The sequence below is a fragment of the Pteropus medius genome, unplaced genomic scaffold (genome assembly GCF_902729225.1).
Source record: "Pteropus medius unplaced genomic scaffold, Ma_sr-lr_union100, whole genome shotgun sequence".
Lineage (NCBI taxonomy): Eukaryota > Metazoa > Chordata > Mammalia > Chiroptera > Pteropodidae > Pteropus > Pteropus medius.
Genome location: NW_024344378.1, coordinates 23,077,294 through 23,104,310, shown reverse-complemented (window position 1 = coordinate 23,104,310; position 27,017 = coordinate 23,077,294). Strand labels below are relative to the sequence as shown.

At 33.4% G+C, this 27,017-nt stretch overlaps 1 protein-coding gene across 9 annotated transcripts in view; it reads left to right on the top strand.

Annotated features, from left to right (window-relative positions):
• LCOR (ligand dependent nuclear receptor corepressor) overlaps nt 1–27,017 on the top strand; it is a 118,607-nt gene that overhangs the window by 56,003 nt on the left and 35,587 nt on the right. For 7 of the 9 annotated variants that reach the window (XM_039871635.1, XM_039871637.1, XM_039871640.1 and 4 more), the window contains 3 exons: nt 15,099–15,231; nt 19,847–20,134; nt 22,989–23,082. In XM_039871635.1, the coding sequence (XP_039727569.1) occupies nt 15,099–15,231; nt 19,847–20,134; nt 22,989–23,082 (515 nt within the window). Of the gene's footprint in view, nt 1–15,098; nt 15,232–19,846; nt 20,135–22,988; nt 23,083–25,723; nt 27,004–27,017 lie in introns of those variants that run through there. The other 2 variants (XM_039871642.1, XM_039871641.1) reach the window with 1 other exon arrangement.

Genomic DNA, 27,017 nt, shown 5'->3' with positions numbered 1-27,017 from the left:
AACCAGCAAGAAGTTAGTTACTAAACAGTGATGGGAGATTTCTGTTGAAATTAGAATACAGTCAGGGTTAAGTGTAGGAGTTAACAGTTGGCAGAAATTACATGAGACAAGAATGCCTAAGTGTAAGAACCCTGGCTAACCAACTTCTTCACACTGAGAGCAAAGAACAGTGAGGAACTCTCAGATATGAAGGTGGTGTTTAAAAAGATTTAATAAGAGTACATAGGCTATAGTAGCTGTATTCCTCTCAGTTGAATGCTGCTTGGAGTTTTCTAGTTCTATCAGCAACAAAAAGATAGCGTCAAGAAAATTAATAAGATGGCCTTGTCCAGCGATACATTTTTATTGGTTATTTTTTTAATTGAGATATAATTGACATATAACATCAGTTTCAGATATACAACATAATGATTCAGTATTTGTATATATCGAAAAAATGATCACCATAAGTCTAGTTAACATTTATCGCCATACATAGTTATATATTTTAATCTTGTGATGAAAACTTAAGATTTATTCTTAGCACCTTTTATATATACCATATATATTGTATTAACTATCACCACTATGCTGTACATTATATCCCCAGGACTTACTTATTTTATAACTGAAAGTTTGTACCTTCTGGGTACCCTCACCTATTTTGCACCCCCACCCTGGCAACCACCAATCTGTTTTCTGCATCTATGAGTTAGGTTTGTTTTAGGTTCCACATATAGGAGAGATCATAAAATATTTGTCTTTCTCTGACTTATTTCACTTACCATAATGCCCTCAGGGTTCATCCATGTTGTTACAAATGGCAAGATTTCTTTCTTTTTTTGTGGCTGAGTAATATTTCTGTGTGTGTGTGTGTGGACAGACAGACTGACTGACTGACTGACCAACTAACCAACCACATTTTCCTTAATCATTCATCCATCTGTGGACACTTAGGTTGCTTCCATATTTTGGCTATTGTAAAGAATGCTGCAGTGAACATGGCGGGGGGGTGCATGTATCTTTCGAGTTAGTGTTTTTTTTTTCCTTTAGGTAAATACTCAGAAGTGGAATTGCTGGATCATATGGTAGTTCTGTTTTCAAGTTTTGAAGAACATCCATACTCTTTTTCCATAGTGACTGCACTAATTTACATTCCCATCAGAGCTTGTTATTTCCTGTCTTCTTGATAATAGCCATTCTAACAAGTGTGAAGTGATACCTCATTGTGGTTTAAATCGCATTTTCTCGATGATAAGTAATATCGAACACCTTTTCATTTACCTGTGGGCTATGTCATCCTTGGAAAATTGTCTTTTCAGATCATCTGTCCATTTTTAAATTGGTTTGCTATTGATTTGTATGAGTTTTAATATATTTGGGATATTTTAACCTCTTATCAAATACATGACTTGCAGATATTTTCTCCCATTCAGTAGGTTGCTTTTCATTTTGTTTATGGTTTTCTTAGCTTTGTAGAAACTTTTTAGTTTGATGTATAGTTCCACTTGTTTTTTTTGCTTTTGCTGCCTTTGCTTTTGGTGTCAAATCCAAAAACTTATTGTCAAGACCGATGTCAGAATCTGTTTTTTTTCTGAGAGTTTTATAGTTTCAGGTCTTATATTCAAGTCTTTAATTAATTTTGAGTTCATTTTTGTGTATGGTTTCATTTTTTTGCATATCGCTGTCAAGTTTTCCTAACGCCATTTATTGAAGAGACAGTCCTTTCCTCATTGTATATTCTCAACTCCTTTGTCATAAATTAATTGACCATATATGAGTAGGTCTATTTCTGGGCTTTCTATTCTATTCCATTGATCTGTGTGTCTGTTTTTATGCCAATTTCATTATTTTGATTACTATAGCTTTGTGATAAAGTTTGAAATCAGGAAGCATGATGCATCCAACTTTATTCTTTCTCAATATATTTTTTAAATAGGGAAAAATTACTAAAGCTTGGATTTTTTAAATCTTATTTTTGTCTGTGTCATTCATATTTTGTCAGTGTAAAATGCAATTTTTTTGTACTAGATATTCACAAATACCAAATAGACAGATTTGATATTTTTTGTACTTCATACTTGCAGTTCCAATAGATAGACATTGAGCCACTTTTCAACTCTAAAATTGTGTGATTCTCAGAAAAATCTGTTTTTGAAGTCTTGCTTGAGTTTTTTTTCCCCCTCTCCCAGCTTTAATGAGGAGAATCTTATAATTAAAGCCCTGAAAAAGTTTAGAGTATTCCTGGTTATACAAAAATTTGTTAGAAAAAATTATTGTATTGAGCCCCTTAGTGTCTCATTTGAATGTCTTGTATTGAGTAAGTCTTTTATTTCTTCCTGGCCATGGGTAGAGGTCTCACTTTTTTTCTTTTTTCTTTTTTTTTTTTCCCCTTCATTTCTTTTGAACTGATATTTATACATTAGTCTGTCTCTTTGTTCTTTCTCCTTCATTTTAAAAGCATTTTTGTTCTGCTTTTATTTCTTCTTCCCCTAATCTTTATTAGGGTACTGTCCTTTTTGAAATTGTTTGCATTTATCCATAGATTGTGCCTTATTTTTTTTGTATTTTTTTGTATTGTAAAACTTACCTAACATAAAATTTACTATCTTATATCTTAGCCAGTTTTAAGTGTACAGTTCAGTAGTGTTATGTACATTCATAATGTATAGCCAATCTCCAGAACTCTTTTTATCTTGCAAAAGTGAAACTCTAAACCCTTAACTCCCCATTTCCCCTTCCGTCAGGCCCCGGCAACCACCATTCTACTTTATGTGCCTATGAGTTTGACTACTCTAGGTACCTCGTATAAGTGGAATTATACAGTATTTGTCATTCTGTAGCTTATTTCACTTAGCATAATGTCCTCAAGGTTTAGCCATGTTTGTAGCATGTTTCAAAATTTCCTTTTTTAAAGGAGGAAATATTTCATTGTAGATACTACATTTTGTTTATTCATCTAACAGTGGAGACTTGGGTTGCTTCCACCTTTAGTAAATAATGCTGCTGTGAACATTGGTGTTCACATATTTCTTCAAGATTATGCTTTCAGTTCTTTTGGGTGTATACCCAGAAGTGGAATTGCAAGATCATGTGATAGATTTTAATTTCTTGAGGGACCACCAAACTCTTCCCAACCCCCAGGCTGTGGACTGGTACTGGTTCATGGGCTGTTAGGAGCTGGGCTGCACAGCAAGGGATGAGTGGCAGATAAGCAAGCACAGCTTAATCTGTATTTGCAGCCAGCGCTAGCATCACTGCCTCAGCTCCACCTTAGATCATCAGACATGAGATTCTCATAGGAGCACTGATCTCTGGTGCCAAAAAGGCTGGGAACTGCTGGACTGTACCATTTTACATTCCTACCGACAGTGCATAAGAAATGCAGTTTATCCACGTCCTTGCCAACATTCGTTATATTCTGTTTTTTTGTTTTTATAGTAGCCATCCTAATAGATGTGAGGTGGTATCTCATTGTGGTTTTCATGTGCATTCCCTGATGATTAGAAATACTGAGTATCTTTTCATGTGCTTGTTGGCCATTTGTATATATTCTTCAGAGAAATGTCTGTCACGTCCTTTACCCATTCGAGTTTTTTGTTGTTGAGTTAGTTGTAGGCGTGCTTTCTGAATATCAACCCCTGATCAAATATGATTTGTGAATACTTTTTCCCATTTTGTAGGTTGTCTTTTTACTCTGTTAATTGTGTCCTTTGATGCATAGGAATTTTTAAAAAATTTATGTAGTCCAATCTATTTTTAGTTTTGTTGCATATTCTTTTGGTTGTCATGTCTAAAAAATCATTGCCAAATCTAATGTTATGAAGCTTTTCCCCTATTTTCTTCTAAAGGTTTTATAGTTTTAGGTATTTGTTCCATTTTGAGTTGATTTTTGTATATGGTATAAGGTAAGGATCCAGCTTCGTGTTTATGCATATGTATATTCAGTTTTCCCAGTACCATTTGTTGGAAAGAGTATCTTTTTCCTCATTGAATGGTCTTATAACCCCTGTCAAAAATCATTTGACCACTTATATGGGAATTTATTTCTGGATGCTCTATTCTATTCCATTATTCTCTTGTGTCCAGTACCATATTGTTTTGATTACTGTAGCTTTCTAATATGTTTTAAAATTAGGAAGTGTACTATCTCCAACTTTGTTTTCCTTTTCCAAGATTGTTTTGGATTTTTGTATTTCTACAAAAAACACCATTGGAATTTTGATAGGGGTTACGTTAAATCAGTACGTGATTTTGAGGTAGTATTGACATCTTAACATTGCCTTTTTATTTCTACATTTGATATTAGCAAAAGGCCAAGAAGTGATGCCTTTTTATTTATTTATTTTTAAATTTTCTTTCTTTCTTTTTATTCTGAGGTTAAAATCAACAACGATGTATTTCACTCTCAGTATGTCAAAAGCACCAGCTACTTTCAAGAAATTTATAGTCTAGTGGACGAGGTAATAAATACATATATGTAATATATTAAATACAATACAGGTTATAAAACTAGTGCTCTCAGAGCAGTATAGATAAAGTGCTGTAGGAGTTTAGAAAAAGGCAAGATTACCCTCAGCCTTGGGTTATAGTACCATTGTCTCAAACATGCATTTGGATTTCCCTGTGTTTATTATTGTCTTGGGCATCTATGGACGTTCACAGGCATGGCGAGCAGATAGAAATTCAAAAATCTTCTGATCAAAATTGGGTTGTGGATGAAAATTGAGAGAGTATAAACTTTTAATTTCCAACCTGTAGAATATAAGAAAGCATTGCTGTTGACTGGGGAGGTAGCTTACGTTTATCTTTTAGTGTTTTTAATAAATCGTACATGTACAACAGAAGAAAAACTATAATAACAAATGCTGGTTATAGATACTGGTCAGTTAAATATAATGGTAGTAATAATCACTTGCCACTTACACTAATTTCCATGAACAGTAATAGCAGTTAGCAAAATTACTCATGGTAAATTTGTTATACATTTTAAATACCATATTTAATTCTTCAGGCTTCAACCTTTGTTCTTTTTCTGTTTTTTTTTTTAACTTGATAGTCTGCTTAACAAAATCGAAGGTAACTCTGACATACTGTAAAAATTGCATTAAGCACAGCAATTCATATTTTGTTAATGTAAAAAGCAGTCATTTACATGAAGTAAGAAGATTTCTTTTTAGATAACTGACCTTAAAGAGTATGAGCATTTAAAATGGTGGAGCCATTTTCCCTAAGACTTGCTGGCATTTAAAATAAAAAGACGTAGGAGAGTGGCATTTAAATCAATAAGTTGAATATTGTCAGTTCTTTTTAGCTCATTGCTTGAAATGTCAGTAAGCCGTGGGTAGCAGACTTGGCTATAGCTATAGACCCATGATCTACGCAGGTAGGCCTCTCTTACAGAGTTATTCTATACACATGCTTCTGATTCCCAGGTTTTCTATAATATATAGTATGAATTTTTAAAAATATATCATTTAAATTAATTCAGGCACAGAGAAAGCAAGATCTTGAATTAAGACAGGAATGACTCTGAAATGTCACCCCTTCGTTTTGTGTGACAATCCTGAAATGTAGGTCATCTTACTTTTCCTAAGTGAAACTCGTCATTATTTCTTCCATTTCTTTTCTTGAGATAGTCTTTCTCAAAAACAATATAATCAACTATCCTCCCCTATTTTTATCCCCCAAAACACCCACACTCATATAAGGTGACAAATATTAGAGTTACAAATGAAACTTTAAAAAATATTAATCTTTATTTTTTGTATGAAGTTTAACTTTTAACTGTTTATTGCCCTAAGAACTAACTTCCATGCTGATATAATTTTTTTTTCAGTAATGTCCTTGCTATTTCAGTGGCACTACATTTGTTATAGTTCTTGGAGAATTTTAATAATTCTCTATCTCAGGGGTCAGCAAACTATAGCCTGTCTCCAAATTCAGCTCACAGCCTATTTTTTGTAATGCCTGCAAGCTGAAGAACTTCTTTTTTTAAAGGAGATATATAACAAAGGCTGTATGTGTTCTTTAAAGCCTAAAAATTTCTCATTCTGTTTTGAATATCTTCATCATGTCTTTGAGATACTAATAGAAGCCTGAAAGTTAACTTCTACATCCTGTTTATTATTCTTTTTGCTCTTCTTCCTCAAACTGTGTGTCAGAGCAACCCATAACACACACAAATATAATTTAATGGCAAGACAGCTGGGATTATGGAGGAAAAGGTGGGAGGGAGACAAAGGAGATCTTGCTTGTAGGAGAAAAGTAGGGTTCAGCATTTGTCTACCCTACAAAGCTTTTTACTCAAAATAATTTTACTTTTACAGAAAAATTACAAGAATAGTACAAAAACTCTTTACCTAGATTTAACAGTTAACATTTTGCCACATTTGCATTATTTTTCATTCTTATTTTTTCTGTCTCATAAATATTACATATAGCACACATACATTTTCTTGAACATGAGAGAATTATTTGTAAACGTCATACCCTTCATACCTCTTTACTCTTAAATATTTCCACATATATTTCCCTGTGTCCTAAGAAGCAGCATATCCACTTAACTACACAGTAGTTAACCAAAAATAAGGAAAGTTAACTTTGGTATAATATTATCTAACCTATGAAATCGCATTCAAATTTTACCAGTGGTCCTGAAGATTTTATAGTTTTTTACTCCCTCCTTTAGTTCAAAATACAGTTTAGGCTCCCTCATTGATTTTGATTTGTATTATTCCTTAGTCTCCTTTAATCTAGAATGGTTTTTCATCCTTTTACCTATTTATTTTTAATAACATTAACATTTTGGAAGAATACAGGCCATTTGTTTTTTAGAATATCTCTCAGTTTAAGTCTTTTGATGTTTCTTCATGATTAAATTCAGGTTATGATTTTTTAGCAGGAATATTAAATAAGTGATGTTATATCCTTGTCAGTGCATCACATCATGAAGCACACAGTGTCAATTTAGTAGACAATAGTAACTGTTGGACCACAGTCAACCTCTTTATCTTGATTTATATCCAAGAATATAACAAAAATAGTGAAATGCCATCAATTTATAGCCACTGACAGTATATCTATTTAGAATACTATGCAAAGAAGTATATGGCAAGTAAAAGATTTTGTTTTTCACCATAAAAGTATGGTTGCTTGAGGAAAAAGATATTCACATGAGGTTTTGAAAATAAGTATCACATTTCTTTGTGACTTTGAAAATGTAAATAAAGATTATTTCTTTGATTTCAAGTGGTTAATTCGAGTCAAAATTCAGCGATACATTCAGTATCTAGTATCTTTAATACCCTGCACCTATTTTTAATGATTTCTTTATTGAGGTAATATTTATGTACAATAAAATTCATCCATTTAAGTACAGATTAATGGATTTTGATAAATGTATGCTCCTTATAACTACCAGCATAATCAAGGTATGGGACTGTTCCCTCACTCTAAAAAGTGTTCTCATATCCCTTTGTAGTCAGTCCCTTTCCCAGACTCAAGTAATCACTGTAGTTTTGCCTTTTCTAGAATTTTACATAGTAGGAATGATATAGTATGTAGTCTTTTGTATTTGACTTCTGTCACAGCATAATTTTTTGATACTCATTCTTTCATATATAATCTTTTGTCCTTTTTATTGCTGAGTAGGTCTCCATAGCTTGGATATGCCACTATTTATTCATTCACTTTTTTATGGATTTTTGAATTAATTCCAGATGTTGGCTATTTGACTTATATATAAGTCTTTGGGCATACATAAGGGAGGGATTTGGGGGGCTGGGAGAATGGGGTGAAGGGTTAAAGAAGTACAAATTAGTAGTTGATATATGGTCATAGGGATGGGGAAGCACGGCATGGAGAATGCAGTCAGCAGTAATGTAATGGCTATGTGTAGAGCCAGAGGAGAAAAAGAGTAATTGGGGATTGTTTCATAATCTATATAAATATTTAACCAATGTACTGTATACTTGAAATTAATAATAAAATTTTTTTCAAAAAGAGTAGGTCAGCATTCTAGACCACTGTTGGCTCCAGCTTGCTTACTTCTTACACACACAAACAGAGAGAGAGAAAGAGAAGGGAGAGGGGAGAGGAAGAAAGAGTCAGTCAGTTTTTGAGCATATATTTTCGTTTCTCTGAGATAGACATCCAGAATTAGGATGACCAGGTAATATTGTATTTTTATTTATTTATTTATTTTTAATCTTATATGCATATCTCACGCTTAGACATGCTGGTGTGCAGTTTGGGTCTTTTTGTTGAGTTTTAGATGTCAGCTTATTGTTTCAAGGGGAGAGATCTGGGGACATCTCTCACTCTGCCATGTTTCCAAAGACCTGCAATTGTATATTTAACTTTATAAGATATGACTATATGGTTCACCAAAGTGACTGAACCATTTTGTGTTTCCATCAGCAATGTATGGGAGTTCCATTGTTCTACATCTTGCCAACATTTGATGTTGGTCTTTTTTATTTTAGCCATTTTAGTGGATCTGTAGTGGTACCACATTGTGATTTTAATTTTTATTTCCCTGATGACTAGTGATGTTGAGCATTTTTCTGTGTACATATCCTATGTGAAACATTTATTTGAATTTTTTTACCCATTTTAAAAAACTTATTAAGCTGTAGCTTTATACATTCTGTATAAATCCCTTTGTCAGTTTTTTTCTCTTAAAATTCATGTTTTTTTCTGTTTAAGAAATCTTTGCCTAATTCAGTGTTAAACACAAAATCTCATTTTCTTCTAGAAATTTCGTATTAACTCATTTTGACATCTGAGTCATTTCTAGCTAGTTTTTCTATATGGTGTGAGATGTTGAGGTTTATTATATTCTCTAAGATCCAATTGTTCTAGCAGCATTTGTTGAAAAGATCTTCCTTTATCCCACTGAATTACCTTAGCATCTTTGTTAAGTCTGTTGATCATATACATGTATGTGACTGTATTTCTGGACTCTCTTCTGTACCATTGAACTATGTGTCTGTTCTTATTATCAATACCACAATGTCTTGATTATTGTATCTTTATATCTGGAAATCAAGTCCTTCAATTTTGTTTTTCAAACTTGTTTTGCTAATCTAGGTGCTCGACTTTTCTACATAAGAGATTTTTAGAATTTTGATTAGGATTGCTTGAATCTATAGATCAATTTAGAGAGAAAGGCTACATTAACAATGTCGAATCTTGCAGTTTATGATCATGGTTTATCTCATCTTTATTTATGTCTTTGTTAAGTTCTTTCAGCAGTGTTTTGTAGTGTCATTTCTCTTTAGCCTGAATAATTTCCTTTAGTATTTCTAATTGTACAGAAAGACAGCTACTTTAAGTTGTAGAGAAAGTACAGTCTCCTTATTTGAAAACATCTTTTGGATATTTGTTTTATTGCTGTTCCCCCCTAAAAAGTAGTAAAGGATGATAAGAGTATGTTATCATGGATTATGTAGGTAGAGATAACCAAAGCCTAGTAAAGAACTTAAGGTCTTTTCTGTTGAAGATCCCAACCTGTTCAGTATCTCTCTTTCCCTGCTATGGGTGATCAGTCATTTAGATCACCAAGTGTCAGCAGCTTCTACAGTTCTATTTTCCTCTACTTCCTTCTTCCACCCTCACAGATATTGGAAAATTGATACAAACTGATAAGACTAACAAAACATAGCAACTTGAGGATAGATCACCTACACTTTTCCCTGAAGGCCATATACAAAATTAGGTTTTATACACACATTCTTCACTTGTGCCAGCACTAGTGGTTAGAAAATAAAGGAAACGTCTTTTTCATAATGACAGTAAAAATGTAAAATAATATATGGGAACTGTATGAATAAACAACAATTTTAATTGTGATCTATTAAAGCCCACTGGGTAAATATAAAGCAGTTCTTAAAAGAGAAGACTGAATATTTTTAAGGATGTTACTTATTCCTGAATTGCTTTCTAAGTATAACATTATTTAGATCAAAAGCACAGTCTTCTCTGGGGAGCTGGTGGTGGTGGGAACAAAGCTGACTAAGCAATTTAAAATATAATCTGAAAGAATAAAGCTAAAATGGCTAGGACATTTTGGAAAATATAAATAACAAGTGGGGATTTGCCTTCTCAAATACTAAGACTTATCGTAAATATAAAATAATGTTTAAAGTATGATACTGAGGATGCTTTTTTCAGTTCTTTATTAAAGAAAGAGCTTTATAATAACTATTCCCTACCCCAGAGCTACAGAATCAAAGGGAGTATGTTTAAGTATATATTGCTTTTAAGAAGCTCATAGTAGATTCTGATATGACAGAATCACCTCTGGCTATGAATCAACCAGTGTAGGTGGACCAATTCCTGAATCTTGAAGGAAAACAAACTCCTAGGAGATAAAAATTTCAGTTCAAATTTCAGTTCTCCAACTTTATTCCTGTTTCATTCTGGGTGAACAGCTTGTTCTTTAATAAGTATGGGTAATAAGTAAAAAACAGTTGTTTTTGATTTACAGAAGAGTATGTCATATCATTTTGTTATATTTTGTCATACCAAAGATGACTCCTTTTGGAATTTAGATGTGGGGGAGGGGAAATGACATGAATTGTTTTCTTTAACTTCCTGTCTCCTCGTGATTATATTAGCTTTATTAGCTCTATTAGCTTTGGTTTATTTAATTTTGGTACACGTATGTACAGTGAGAGAGGATGAACTATATTTTGTTTATACATCGTTATAAATTTTTAACATGGTGACCATATGCAGTTGAAAAAAGTAGTGATTTTGTGTTGTATTTTTCATCTTTGATTATTCTGGATAAAGACAGTGAAACAGCCATTTAACTGGTGAAAATCATTTTAAAGCAACCATTTAAACTATAGAAATAGTTCATCTTAAGGGCATATGGCAAATGGAGAGTCATTTATTCAAAAAAATCTGTTAAATCTCTGTAAGAACAACAAGAATCTGTGGCATTTGGACCATAATTCACTCTTCATCCACCTCCTTGAGCTCAGCGTCAGAGAAGCTCTCCTCTGAGTAGGAAGGGAAGGCAGACTGTGGACACCTCTCATACCTTCTAGCTACTTGTTACAGGTGCTGCTTCTAGGCAGGTGATGTCAAAAGGTCTTCCCCTACTCAGCCTTTACGGAAGAGTGGAAGTCTGCTCCAGAAGCAGCAGGCTGATAATAACTGGCTCCCAGTTGCCTTGGGCCAGCCCTCATTCATAGGCAAAAGTTCTGTGCCAGGAGGGGCAAGTCATCTAGTTCCTGTGCAGTGGCACATAGGTTCTTCTTAAGGAAGAGACAGGCCTTAAGAACAGAACTCTGTAACTTTCCCAAGGGAACTGACTTTATTTGAAAGAGCTTGCAAAAAGATATTGAAAATGATGATGATCTTTGTGGTGAACAATTAAGAGAAGGCTAGTAGCTCCATGATAATAGTAGCAACAAGTGAAATGGCAAACAAGTTAGAAGTTTAACAGAATCAGAAAAAAGACAACTATAAGAAGAACCCTCCTAGGGTTGGAGCTGTCCTTAAAGACTGGCAATACCCTGCCCTCACAAAGAAGGTCCCGCTTTTATTGGATCAAACTGTGGTGTAATTTATCCCCCAGATGTGGAAAAATCAGTAGAACAGTTTGTAGTGGCTAACAGCTAGGTGTTTGTTACTACTACAGGCAGATCAGCCAGAAACTTATAAAGGGAGCGACCCAAGAAAGAAACTGCCAGAGAGAATCCGACTGAACTCAGTCATTCCTGGTCAGCAAGAGACTGGATGCATAAGACAGCATCCTCTGAGAAAGTGATATCAGAGGCTGCACACTGCTGGGTAAATAGGCTTCAGTGAACTAGAGATAAAGAGGGACATTTTCTAATGAACAAAGGGTCAGTCTATTCGAAAGAAATGCTTAAATCCTCAACAACAGCGCCCCAAAATGCATAAAGCAAAAATGCAACAGAATTGAAGGGGAAAACAGATAATTCATTAATGACAGTTGGACACATCAACATGCCCTTTCGATAATGAAAAAAGCATTTAGGCAGAAGATCAACAAAAATGGAAGATTTAAATAACACTATGAATCAACTAGACCTAATACATCTATCTGTAGAGCACTCCACCCAACAAGAGCAAGGTTGCTGAATACAGTTTTCTGTAAAAATTAGTTATATTCCTATAAACTAGCAATGAACAACCTGAACATGAAGTTAAAACAAATTTACAGTAGCATCAAAGAGAATAAAATAGGAATAAATTTAACAAAAATATAAAAGACTTGTACACTCTAAATTGTAAAACATTGTTGAAGGAAATTAAAGAAGATATAAGTAAATGGGAAAATATCCCATGTTTATCGTTTGGAAGACTTAGTATTAGGAAGATGGCATTACTCCCCAAAATAATTTGTACAGTCACTGTATTCCTCATCAAGACCTTAGCTGTCCTCTTTGCAGAAATTGACAAACTCGATCCTAAAATTCATATGAAAATTCAAGAGACCCTGAATAGCCAAACAGTCTTATAAAAGAACAAATTGGGAGTACTCACACTTTCCAATTTCAAAACTTACTACAAAACTACAGTGATCAACATAGTATGTTACTGGTGTAAAGATAGATATAACGATCAATGAAATAGAATTGGAATGTCCAGAAGTAAAATTTATGGCCAGTGATTTTTCACAAAGGAAGTTGGATCCCTTTCTTAAACCATATACAAAAATTTACTCAATGAATCATAGACCTAAAAGCAAGTCCAAAAACTATAAAACTTTTAGAAGAAAACATAGGAGTAAATTGTCATGACCACTGGTTTTTCAGGTACAATACCAAAAGCACAAATGACAAAAGAAAACAGGTAAATTGGAATTCATTAAAATTTAAAAATGTTGTGTTACTAACAGTAGCATTAGTGAAATGATAAGAAAGCTCCAGATGGGAAAAAGTGTTTTCAAATCATGTATCTGATAATGGAGTTATATCCAGAATATGTCAAGAATTCTTACATATTAACATTAAAAAAGTAAATAACCCAGTAAAAAACTGGCCAAAGCATATGGATAGATATTTCTCCAAAAAAAGTATTTAAATGACCAATAAGGACATGAAAAGCTGTTCAGCATTAGTCAGTAGGGAAATGCAACTCTAAATCATGAGATACTACTTGTCATGTGCTAGGATAGTGTAATCAAGAAGATAACAAGTGTCCATGAGTCTGTAGAGAAATGGAACCCTCACTGTTATAGGCAATATGAAATAGTGCAGCTGCTTTGAGAAATGGTTTGGCACTTCAAAATGGTAAACATAGTTAATGTACAGTCCAGAAATTCCACTCTTAAGTATATTTACAAGAGAAATGAAAATACACATGCACACAAAAATTTATACACAAATATTAAAAGCAGCAGCATTCATATCATAGTAGCCAAAAAGTAGAAACAATCCAAATGTTCATCAACTGATGAATGGATAAAATGTATATTCATACAATAGGATATTATGTGGAAATAAAAAGTATTACATGCTATAACTTGGATGACTTTGAAAACATTCTGAAGTCAGTCACTAAAAAACCAAATATCGTATGATTCTATTTATATGAAATGTCCAGAATAAGCCAGTCTATAAAGACAAAGGTCTTATAATGGTTGCATAGGGTTGGGGGCAAGTGGGAGAATGGTAAGTGACTGTTAATGGGTACAGGGGTCTTGGGGACAGGGAGAGAAAATGTTCTAAAATTAGATCATGGTGGTGGTCCCACACCTCTGTGAATATACTAAAAATAAACATTGAATTTTACACTTTAACTGGGTAAATTGCATAATATGTGTATTATATCTCAGTAAAACTTTTTAAAACAAAACATAGGTGTGACTATAATCCATATGAACCAACTAAAAGTAATCTGTATATTTCAGAGTCCAGGCTGATAAAATTGTTAATAGTTTGATTCAAGAAAGAACATGTAGCATCTGCCTTACTGAATGCTAGGTTAGTTGCTCTGTGTTGATTTAAGTAGCTTGACTGCTACATAAAATGTAGTTTAAGTGTAGATATTTTGTTGAGAGTCTTACTGAACTAACTACATGTAGGACTAAGGAGTTACAGTTTATGACATGTAATATGTTTTTTAAAAATCACTAAACATTGAAATGACATTAATGTATAACACCATTGAGAATTTTATTGGACTATTTAATTAATACAGGCATACCTCATTTTATTGCACTTGGCTTTATTGTAGTTTATGGGTGTTATGTTTTTCACAAATTGAAGGCAAGGCCCTCTTACCAGCAAAAAGATTACGACTCACTTTATTGCATTTGTGAGAAACCTAACCTCTGCAGTATCTTTGAGGTATGCCTGCACCTGTTCCTGATGCCTTTTCAGTGTTAAATCTATATCAAAATTAAATTATTTTAATTGTGATTCATTTTAAAAGGTTAACTTTCTTAATAGTTTCTTTAGTCCATAAGAGAGAAAGTTTTCAAACATAACTATAATAAAGGTTTTTGTAATGATTTATAAAACTTAAGATATTTTGTTTAAAAAGTTTTAAACAAATGTGGCAAACAATATGTCCTATATGGAAATGTTAAGGGATCATTATTTTAGTTTGAGTATGCAAAGGATTTCTTCATATGTGAACTATTTGTTTACAGTACATAATTGATGCTACATGTGTCTTTACAAAATATGTATTTTGGTTGTGCTGTTGACGCAATTTGGGTGATAGGAAAAATCATAACTTGTTGCAGATATCACTGAGTATATTCAGAATCTTTGAGGAAATCGTTTGTGAATTATATATAACATGCCTTCAATGTCTGAACTATCGCTATAGTGTAATAAGAACCATTATATTTGAATGCGCAAGGAAATTTTTCCTTTAGTAATTACAATTTAATTAGCATGTACACAACTCACAACCAAAAAACATGGATAAAAACCACTCAGAGTGTATATTTATATTCACTTTGCTTTTGTGGAGATAAATTTTATCTTGGTTTGAAGCTTTAAAATATTTTAATTAAATCCATTTATGTTATCTGTTAACATTTGTGTTTGATTTCGCATTTGTGCTTTTGATACTGAATGGGGAAAGATACTTGTGCAAATATGTCACCAATATTTTTGCAGGGACACTTAGTCGGTCTGGATGAACCAGCTTCGGAAGCTGGGCAAGAAGCTCTGCTTAAACAAAAGCAAGCAAAAATCATTCGATTCGAGAGACAAGCAGAAGAGTTCCTCAATGCAGTCTTTTATAGAAAAGGTTGGTTCTAGTAAACAATGACTCTTAGCATCTTTCTGTCTTATATAAATCTCCTTAATATCAATGTCATTTTTTTAAAGTTGCTTTAAAAAATATTTTTCTTTACTGATAATACACTTTATAATTCTTTATATTTCTTTGGTCAAGTTAAATTTGGAATAGAGTTAAGACAGCCCCTCTCCCTCCATTTTGCTCTGAAGTGATGTTGCCATGTAAGTTTTAGTTAAATAGTTATTAAAATTATTATGAAAGTCTGAAAATTGTAAGATCTCAGTACATGGTATTTTGTGAGGCAGATTTTTTCACATGAACAGTCACTGTTTTTATCACTGATAACCATAAAACCAACTAAAATTTTAGTAATTTCTCACTGAAATACTATTTGGAGAGAAAATGTACAGCTATATCTTAAAATTAGATATGCAAGCCTTTTTTTCTCCTTGATATAGTCTTATTTCACTAAATTTTTAAAATTTTTAAAATTGGAAAAAGAAAGTCATTATTATAAAATAAAACATTTCCCCATACATTTGAAGTGGCATTTAATAACTCTACCTCTTATGTTTTTCAATTTATCTTTCTCCTTGAAATTTATAGGTTTGTTTTACATTTTTCTCTATCCATAAAGCATAATTGCTATCAGCCAGACCTTCAGGAAGCTTCCATTCATATCCATTCTAGTGAAGAGTCTTTACCTTCAAGATATTCTTTCTAAATGGATTTGTATTCCCTAGGTATGCCTTTCCTCTAGTTCCAAGATGGAGGTTCCTATGACAGGTTCTTAAAAAAAGTTTCCTATAAATTCTTGATAATCCTGAATGTTCTTATATAATCTTCAGCAGAGTCAGTGATTTCATTTTCTTTAATATTTCTTCATATATATTCTAGTTTACACTTACTCATCTGGAAATGCCCTCCTTTCCTCTGAAGTTTGAAAGCGGATGTTTGCCTGTACACTAATTAAAAGGCTGATGATGAGTGTTGATTCTAATGGCTTGGTTACTGTTGGAAACCAGCTGGGCTTCTTCTTAATGTAATCAATATTTTCAAAAGGGAATATAAGGTTGAAGTGTCATATAAAATTAAGAGATGCACGAAATTATTGTGTGCATTGAAAGTGGCACTTTATTTTTCTTCCATTAGATCCCTAGACAAAATTAAATCTTTTAATACATCCTCACTTCTCTTTTAATAGCCTTTTGCACCCTCTGACCTAAAGCTCTCAACCAAGGCTCCTGTGCTCACCTTATCCCAATAGAGTATCCTGAATTCCAAATTTATGTTCAAGGTATTCTTAGTTTCATGAACATTTGATTGTTTTATTAAAGGAAATTAACATTTGAAGTATAAGTGACTGGATAGATCAGTTCTGTCAGTTTATTAACTAAACGAATGTCTTTACAGCTCCTCTTTTCCTCTCCTTTAGGATGTGTACTGAGTCATAAATTTAATCCTCCAGTAAATATCATTAACTGAAAAGATGAACTCCTCTCCCTAACTTATATGGAGGAACCACTTTTCATCCATTCTGCATAGAAGGAGTTAAGATCAATCATAAGCAGACTCCTAAAGAGAATTCTAGCCTACTTCTCTACTATTACCATCCCTTTGTCATGAAGGAATAACTTACAGTAAGGCTTTTACAATTTTACTTGGAAATTAAACTTTTGGAAACATAGCCTTTAGGGGAGGAATTCTTACCTTGGAATCAATCTTAGAATAAACTTATTTAAAATTTTATGGTAAGGTTAATATTGTGTATTTAATACTGGCATATGATGCTCAGAAAAGGAACTATTGCTTTGCAATTAGAAGTTCTTCCTAGCTTTATATATTAATATTATTTTTAGATATTTTATTATTCCTCTTGGAAATGTTTCAAAGATGAACATTAATACTCTCCAAATTAATACCAAAAATGTTTAGTGTCCAGAAATATGACAGACAATTTAGTCCGAAGAGACTATTTTGTTTTTAATAAATAATTTGGATATTTGAATTTGTCTTTTACTTCCAAGTATTGCAGTTGTATGTTATAAATAATTGGGTAGAAACTTAGATGCAATAAAAGTAGGTTTTTGTGGTATGGACTGAATAAATTCCAATTTAAGAACAGTATACCTTCCATAACTATCATAATCATATTTCTTTTCAGCTTGTTTTGTCACATTTTAGAAAATTTGACACTTTTCTAAAAATTGGATTCACATTTTTAAAACATGCAAGTGGCTGTGAGGTAGCATTTACATGTTTTTCTGTACTTTTAATTTTGATCTGATTTGTTGTTTTTATTTGAATCAGTTGTGCATGTTCCCCTAGGCATGGCTAGGTTTATAGATGTTGTATTTTAAGTGAAGGAATGAAATGTGTTCAAGGTACTTTCAAAAGACATAGAAATTCAAATGGCAGAGATGTCATCAGTTCATAAACAGGAATTGTGTTTCATGATTGTGTTAGCCATTCAACACAGAAGCAAAAATATGCTGCAGCCATTTAAAGCTCAAATTTAAAGCAAAAATATGCTGCAGCCATTTAAAGCTAAAAAACAAGCAGTTTATGGTCTTTATCATAAAATATTTGACTCTTACAAATCTCTTAATTATATTTATTAATCTAGTTAAACGCAAGATCTCATAAATTACTTCATTTTGCTTCCTATTTGGAAACTTTCTTTTCTATGTATTATATATTTCCCAACTTTTCAGGGGGAAAAATACACTAATATATTAAAACTTGAAATTATATGCAGTCTTTTCATTTGAAGGATCGTATGCTCTGTAAAAACATGGATCTTAAGTGAAAAGTTAAATGAATATTAATTTGAAACCTCAGTAGGTAGAGATTTTAAAAGCAGTGTGTGACTGAAATGTTTATTAAAACATTTAAGGTTAAATACATATTTAACCACAATGCTGAAAACCTGAAACTAATATAATCTTGAATGTCAACTGTAATTAAAAAAATACATTTAAGGAACCATTGTCAGTGATTGTAGCAACTTCTGAATCTTACCTAGTTGAATACCTTTATCCCTATACCATCTTGCATGCTCAGAGTATAGAGAGGAAACTTAAAGTCAGAAATACTTCTTAGTAGCAGAAATGTTATCGGTAGAGCAAACTTTGTTATTAAACTTCAGAGAATTAAATAAATATTCTGACTTTATGACCATCTTCTGGTATTAAGTATTGTCCTTCAGAAAAGAATCGTCTGTTTTTAGGAGTCCTATGAGGTTTGGAGGTGTGTGTGTGTTCTTTGTGAAGATTTTAGGTTTTAATAATGAGTCAGTTTTTTCCCTAAGTTTATAAATCAGCCTACATTCCATACAACTTCAAAATATTATGGTAAAGTAATTTACCTTCTCTAGTTAATCTTTCTTTAAAAGACCAAAGAAACTCTGGTTTTCTGAGAACCATCTTCTAAAGCCTCAGAAGTGTGAATGGGGAAGATCGCAGGTGGAACATTAAGATCGGGGGTAAGGGGGAGTTTTAGTCAAGGCTCTACTATTAATCTATCTATAAAGATGTGAAAAGGCCACTTACTCTTTAGATCACATTTCCTTTATTTCTTAAAGAACCGTCTGATAGTAATTTATTTGATCCATTTCTTACTCAGCTAATATGAATGCATACTTTACAGCAGGCAAGATTAGGTGCTGGAGTATACAGTGGTAAACAAACATAATTTCTGCTCTCGGGAAGCTCAGACTACCTGATAACGTGGTAATGAAAGAGATGTGATAATATATTTATACAAAACATTTTCCCTTTTATTTTTCTCCATTTGACCTGCAAGGTCCCTTGTAGTGCTGAAAGTTTTATGAGTTGATGAATTCATATAGTCTTTATTTTAAAGTTAACATTGATTAGAAATCGAAACTTAGATGTTTACTTCATTATTTCTTTAGAGTGTATTTAAAGAACTCATGGAAAATGTGTGTATGATCTTAGGCTTTTGAGATAGAGCATTTTTAAACTTCTAGTCCAAGAATTCTAAAGTTATGGTCCCCTGACCAGCAGTATTTGAAAACTTGTTAGAAATGCCTTGAGCTCACCCTAGAACTGCTGAGTCAGTAACTGTGGGGATAGGACCCAGCAGGCTGTTTTTACAAGCCCTCAGAATGATTCTGGTGAACATTAAAGTGTGAGAATTAAGTATCCTTTTATAATGTTGGTATGCTTTCAGTCTGTGACAGAAAGTGAATTAAGCACTTATGAACTGAGTAATAAATCCAGTCTTTAACAATTCAGGAAGAAATGGCTATAGATAAATCTAGGGGGAACTAGATATCTATAGATGGTAAATGGGGAAATAATTATTTCATAAAAGAAGGATTTGGGGATTTCTGTGTCAGGTAAGTGATTCTTGCCCATAAAGATATACTATTTGTCTCTTTGATTTCATAATCCTGGGGGAGTGTTTAGAAGTAATTTCAAGAAAAGTTTATTTTTTTTTAATCTGCAACTCAAGCTTAGAGATTAAAAATACAATTATGAGGAAATGCTATTTTAGGATATTGCATTTTAAGAAAAAAAATGAAATTTTATGTTTGCTTGAAAGCTGTCTTTTTTAGTACATTGTCCCACTTTAAAAGTAAATAAATCTTTGTTTACAGACAGTCCCTGGGTCTCCGACCCCAGTATTCCCCTAGTGGCCCGTGAGATCATGCAGCGAATGATCCAACAATTTGCTGCTGAATATACCTCAAAAAATAGCTCTACTCAGGACCCCAGCCAGCCCAATAGCACAAAGAACCAAAGCCTGCCGAAAGCATCTCCAGTCACCACCTCTCCCACGGCTGCAACTACTCAGAACCCTGTGCTCAGCAAACTTCTCATGGCTGACCAAGACTCACCTCTGGACCTTACTGTCAGAAAGTCTCAGTCAGAACCTAGCGAACAAGGTATGGTTTGATGTCAAGGTCTCCTCTGTCCAATCAGAATACTTTAATTTGGGGAGAAAAAAATTATTGGTAGGTAGGGCACCAGTAGCAATAATAGGCTAAAAACTAATGTGATTGTAAAATTATTGCTGACTCTGCAGTGATAGAGATGAAGTACAGGTAAAGTGGTTACCTTACCCATCAGTAGTTCATAGTCACGATTAATGTAAAACCCAGGAAAATTAAGTGGTTACAGTTGTTAATGATCTTTAAGTTACTTGATATTTATATAAGCAATTTATACTTTCAAAAATATTGTCATATCCATTGTTTTCAAAAGCCCTGTGAAAAATTAAGTTTTTTCCTTTATCCATCAATGTTCTAGGATTAGCACCTTTCTGATAATAAATATGTCTTGTTAGGTAGAAGTTATGCTCTGCAAATGAGATCATAAGGCAAAAATGTATTTTTTGCAATTTAAAAAAAAACTCAAGGTTAGACAATAGACACATTTCAGGCCGTTAGGTGTATTCAATATTTAATCAATACATAAAAACATACATACATGTACTGTATTGTGAACTACCCCTAGAGTATTTCTGAAAGGTAATTTGTTGGTGAGAATCCTAATTAAGTGAAGAGGTTAAGAGGTTATCAGTATCACTCAGCAAATATTTTTTGTATTTGAAAAGTTTACTCTCTTAAATAGATTAAATATGCCTATTGCTTTGTGATCTCATTTTACCTTTAATTCACAAAGATGAAGTGAACATTTCGACTCTGCCATTGTTTGAACCATAAAAAATTGTAAATTGGTGGTCTATACTAATAAGATTTTATTGTCTCATAATATTCAGAAAGCTTATGAGATGTTTGGGTTTATTGATGAGAAATACATGTTATTTTTGCAAAGTAAATAAGTTTAATTCTTATAAAAAACCTTTTAAATAACTTCTTTTATTGTAAGTAATTTATGAAGGATTTACACTTAATGGACTGGCTTTAGTTGCTTATTAAAGAATTTTTTTAGTTTTTCTTTGCTTTTTTTCTGTTTCTGTGTAGTGAACAACAATCGGAATCTCTTAAGTTCTAAGAGATTTCCTAGCAGACCTCCTAGTTGTCCTGTGTTCACATTGATCAGTGTACCTGGTTACCATAGTTGCAAAGTTGGTTCTTTTTCTGTTTTATTGAGGATTGTTTTCTTTACAACAATGGTAGTTTTCATTAAAATCTTTACTCAAAATATGCATTAAAAATTTCAAGTTTACAACAGAAGAATGACAGCATAGAGGTTGTTTTGAAAGTATTAATAATGAAGATAAACATACAAAGATAACACTTAGCCTAATTTAACTTCTTATAGCTCAGATTATGCTTAAGAGGTATGTTGTTTTGACAGCATGCTGTTACCAAGAGAGAAATTTGAATTAGATGATAGGATTATTTCAAATGAAATTTAAAAATTTTAATTATATTTCCCTAATGGATTTTAGTGCTTTCCACTTATATCACAGTATTTTTAGTGGTAGATTTAAACTATGTTGCCTATTTGATTAGATAGATTTAGAGGTCTTTAAATAATACTGTCTTTTGTTGGAAATATTTAAGCAGTGCATTTGCATGTTAGATAACTAATTGGATTAGATATCTAATAGGATACTTGATTTTATACAATTACAATTATGTACTTAGAAATATTAGTGACTCTAAAAGACAACAGTTATTCTGTATGAGTGTAGGCTTTTTTGGTTTATAAACTCAATTATATATTTCTAACAGCTTGAAATAAGGAGGGACAGTACCTTCAGACATAAGTCCTATGTGGATTCAATATTGGGGTGAATTTTAACATAACTAGGTAGCAAGGACTCCCTGCTGGCCAACTGAACATCAGAGATGCATTGAATATTATCTTCCTCTGTTAATTTTGGACATAATGGCAACTTTAAAAGTTGTCCAGACTGTGAATTTTCTCTTCTGGACATGTCTATGAAGAGAAAAAGTCTTTGTGGGACAAGAAAGTCTTCTAATTATATGTACTAAAAACATGAATTTGTGATTTGGTATAGTTTCTGTAAAAAAGATCTTAAACCTCTAGGCTCTCATAGGTATCAAGACTTCATTCCTTTATCTTTCCCTAAACTTGGCCCACCAATTTATAATAGCTTGTTAATTGAAAAACTTTGCCTTCATAAATATCAGCAAGGGAATTTTGAATCTCTGCAGATTTTTCCCAAAAATTTGACAACAAATACACAGTTTTTTATAGATGTGTCCAAAGAATAATTAAGATACATGCACATTATAAACAATTAACAACCGATTCATCTTACAGACTCTCTTGTATAGCATATACATGTAATTTAACCGTATAAACATATTTTAAAACGACTTTTACATAATTTAAAATTTCCTAAGTCTAGTTGTTATGTACTTTTAATGTTTCAGGTAGACTTAGCTCTCAAGAAATTGTTTTATGATTTGTATGACATTGTAGCATTAAAAATTCATATGCTTTTTGATCAAGGTAAATTTAGAAAATGAAATCTAATAGTTTTATCGCCGAACCTCATACTGTGTAAAACTGCTGTTTCTAATATCTCACTGTATCTGCAGTGATACGCTTTACCTTTTCTTTTGCCCTATTAAAATATTTAACACTTGGAGATATTAGATAAAATAAACTTTGCTAAATTTATGTTGCTTCAGGAGGAACAGTGTCCTGATTCTATTAATGAATTGATTTCATAACTCACATGTATGGCTAGTTTATCTGCGTAATTGACTGGGCCTATTGCTTTGTTATTTTAACCTATTGAGTTCACATTTGATTCTAGTTTTTAATATCCTCAGGTGTTTCTTTGTATCTCTACAGACGGTGTACTTGATCTGTCCACTAAGAAAAGTCCATGTGCTGGCAGCACTTCCCTGAGCCATTCTCCAGGCTGCTCCAGTACTCAAGGGAACGGGTAAGGGAAAATATTTGTAGCCTTCCACAGTTTTATAGGGGACATTTTATCAAAGATTGATGCCAGTCTCCCTTGTATGTTTTAAAAATCCTTCAGGATAACACTCTTGTAGATGAGCCTTCAGTAAAATTATTTTCAGTTCATCAGACTAGTGAAGCACAGTCTGTGAAATCTAGAATTGATTAGTATAGATGAATTTTGCCAGTTCAGTACAATTAGTAAATAATCAGGAATATAATGAGAATGCCTTTGGATTTTTTGTTGTTGAGTGTTCTGGAGTGTGCCCCAACCTTAATAATTCCAGAGTTCATATGTAAAGGCAGTATTATGTGTGTTGAAGTTGTTGAATAAAAATTGGGCTCCAGTATTTAACTTGGTTATCTCTAATGGAGAGTGGGGGGTGGGGGGAGGAAGGAGAGAGAAGGAAGGAAGGGAAGGGGGAGAGAGAGAATGAGAGTGTATGTTCACATGAGAGAGTGTATGTTCGCACACGCATGTGCTGTTTGTTTATTTCTTGTTTGTTTTGGTTTGGTTTTGTTTATTGATTTGAACTGCAATTTTAACTCTGGCAGTTCAGAAAATATAATTGTATATATTTTTTCTTTTTTTAAGTAAATAAGACTGGTTGTAAATGTTGATGGATGACTATCTTCTGCTGCCAAGACATTATTATATGCTTAGTTTTGATAACTGATTTTTGCCGAGTAAAGTGAATTTTCTGACTATATAATTTTACAGTGTAAGACTTGTCTAATTCTCCCTCTGTGTGTACATGATAACCATTTAGAGAAATCAGGTATCAATGAAGATGTTTAGGTGCCATATGGGAAAGGTATTTCCATAAAACTGTTGTGAGCAAAAAATCAACTTGATGTGAAAAATAACTTCAGTAAGTTGAATTAGTTTAATATTTAGGTTTGTTTAACTTTTAGAATATCAGCATGGGGAATGGAATATCAACATAGGTGGTGAAGTGATAAGTCAACACTAAATGGACTAACCTTTTCAGCTTACTCTGAATTACCTTCAAATTAAAGGATTTCTTTACTGCCTTCTAAATTGATCCCTTTATTTTCTCTAAAATTCCATCATTTTCCTTTCTCTGTCCTCTTCTGTTTAGTCTAAAAACTTATTAATTTAATTCATTTTGCATAGTTTACCAGTCTTTTTCCTTAAGCCCTTTTCACTATAGTTTTTACTAGATATAAGTCATCATGATCCCAAATCACTGGGTTCCATTTAGACATCAGAAAACTTGAGTTGTATAATTACGGACACAGGTAGGAGAAGCCTAAGTGTGGTCTGCATGAATGAATCCCTTGCTTAAGATTCACTTTAAACTTAGCCGCCAGGTCCATGTATTATTATATGGTTGAAGTTGTTGTGTTTATCCCTCTGAATGGAAAGAAAGTGGTTTCTATGTGGTATTGTTTTCTGGGTGACAGAAACACCAACAGAACTGTCCATCTTTTAGTTGAATATTTATTGTTATCCTTATTGTATTATTTACTGTTAACAGCACAGAGTCCCTGTAGACGTTTGAAGTACATAGCTGGTTTATCATTACTTCTGCAAAGTTCCACTTTTGTGCCTACTTAATGTAATCATTCCCCTTGGGCATGCTTTACCAGTTGCCAGTTTTATCATTGATGATCTTTCTCTATTGTGAAAATGAAAACCTTATGAATTAACTTTGTATAAGTAATAGACTTTTTAAACAGTATTTGAAAACTGTTCACTTGAAATTGCAAAATTGATGTTTGGTATTTTAAGAAGAGAAGTTTTTTTAAAACTGCTACAAAATTATTTCTATACCTGCGACAATAATTATTTTCAGTAGCTAGAACTTAAGGAACAAATTTTGGGGACAATAAAGTGCAGTTTCTTTAAAGCTTGGATTATTTCAAATGGAGAATCAGTGGTACTCATATATCTGCAATTAATAGTGTTTTAAAATGAAGAAGTGTGGTAAGTTATAATACAATGGGTGTTTTGGTTTGGGGTTGTTTTTTCCTCTTGGGGCTTGTAGCCATATTTTTTCCCACGAGCAAAATAAGAAATGTTATTTGGAGTTGTTTGATTTTTGGTAATGAGCATAAACTTGTTTGCGAGATAAACGAGCAATTATCTGTGGGTTCCACCAATGTAAATGTTTCCAGTTTTATAGCTGGTTGTCATGAATGTTGGATATGTTGCATTAAAATAATTTGGCTTACTCTTTTATTACTGTACTTGTTTAGTGGTAACGTCACATTGGTTAAACAATTCTGTGTAGATCTATGGAGACTTGATGATTACTTTGTAATTAATAATTAAGGTGCTATTTTCAGACAGTTGCGCGAAACTTTTTCTCCGAAAATTTGTGAACCCAACCAGAGACCAGCTGACAGGTTTAATTTTTCTTTGCCCAAAAAGTTCCTGGTTTTTTTTTTCTTTTTTTCCTTTTTCTTTTTTTGTGAACATGTTTTAAAACTAACTGCTGAGACCATTTTTTTTTTAATTTTAGAGAAAAATAAATAAATAACACAAACACAAAGTGATGTTACCCAAGCAAGGCCTTCTAATAAAGGAGTGGTCCCCTCACCCATCCCTCCCTACCTGTGCAAGTCCTGCTCACATCAGTTTCCTTCCATCCAATTAGGCGACCTGGGAGACCCAGCCAGTACCGCCCGGACGGACTTCGGAGTGGTGATGGGGTACCTCCAAGAAGCTTACAGGATGGAGCCAGGGAAGGTTTTGGACACTCCACATCACTCAAAGTTCCATTGGCTCGATCTCTGCAGATTAGTGAAGAACTACTGAACAGAAACCAATTGTCCACAGCTGCCAGCCTTGGGCCATCTGGATTACAGAATCATGGACAACACTTAATATTATCCAGGGAAGCCTCTTGGGCAAAACCACATTATGAGTTCAACCTCAGCCGAATGAAGTTCAGGGGAAATGGTGCACTCAGCAACATCAGTGACCTTCCTTTTCTTGCAGAAAACTCTGCCTTTCCAAAAATGGCACTTCAAGCAAAACAAGATGGAAAAAAGGATGTGAGCCATTCATCTCCTGTAGATTTAAAGATACCACAAGTTCGAGGAATGGATCTTTCTTGGGAGTCTCGCACTGGTGATCAGTACAGCTATAGCTCTTTGGTAATGGGTTCACAAACGGAGAGCGCGCTTAGTAAAAAATTGAGGGCTATTCTTCCAAAACAAAATAGAAAAAGCATGTTAGATGCTGGACCCGATTCTTGGGGCTCAGATGCTGAGCAGTCTACCTCTGGACAGCCATATCCCACATCGGATCAAGAAGGAGACCCTGGCTCCAAGCAGCCTCGGAAGAAAAGAGGGCGTTACAGACAGTACAACAGTGAGATACTGGAGGAAGCAATCTCAGTGGTTATGAGTGGAAAAATGAGTGTTTCCAAAGCTCAGAGTATTTATGGGATTCCCCACAGTACACTGGAGTACAAAGTGAAGGAGAGGCTGGGCACTTTGAAAAACCCTCCAAAGAAAAAGATGAAATTAATGAGGTCGGAGGGGCCAGATGTTTCTGTAAAGATTGAATTAGATCCCCAGGGAGAGGCAGCACAAAGTGCAAATGAATCAAAAAATGAGTAGGAATACTGTAGAGTGCCAATTACTGTACAAACTGGGTGAGCACTACTGCTATCATTGCTTGCACCTGACTTCATTTACTGTGACACTTGTTTCTTTGCAGATTTCGCATTGACTTGTGTGTACAGAGGTGAAAGGTGCATTCTGAATGTTGCATATTTTAAAATTTTCATGTGTAGTATGGCTCGGGATATTGTTTGGCCTTTTGCATGTTTCTCTACAAGAGAATTGAGTTACCTCACAGAGAACAGATACATGAAGTGGACTCCTCGCCTGTAGAGCCTGCATGCGTTTCTTTATTATTTTTTTTTTTTAAGTTATATTTGC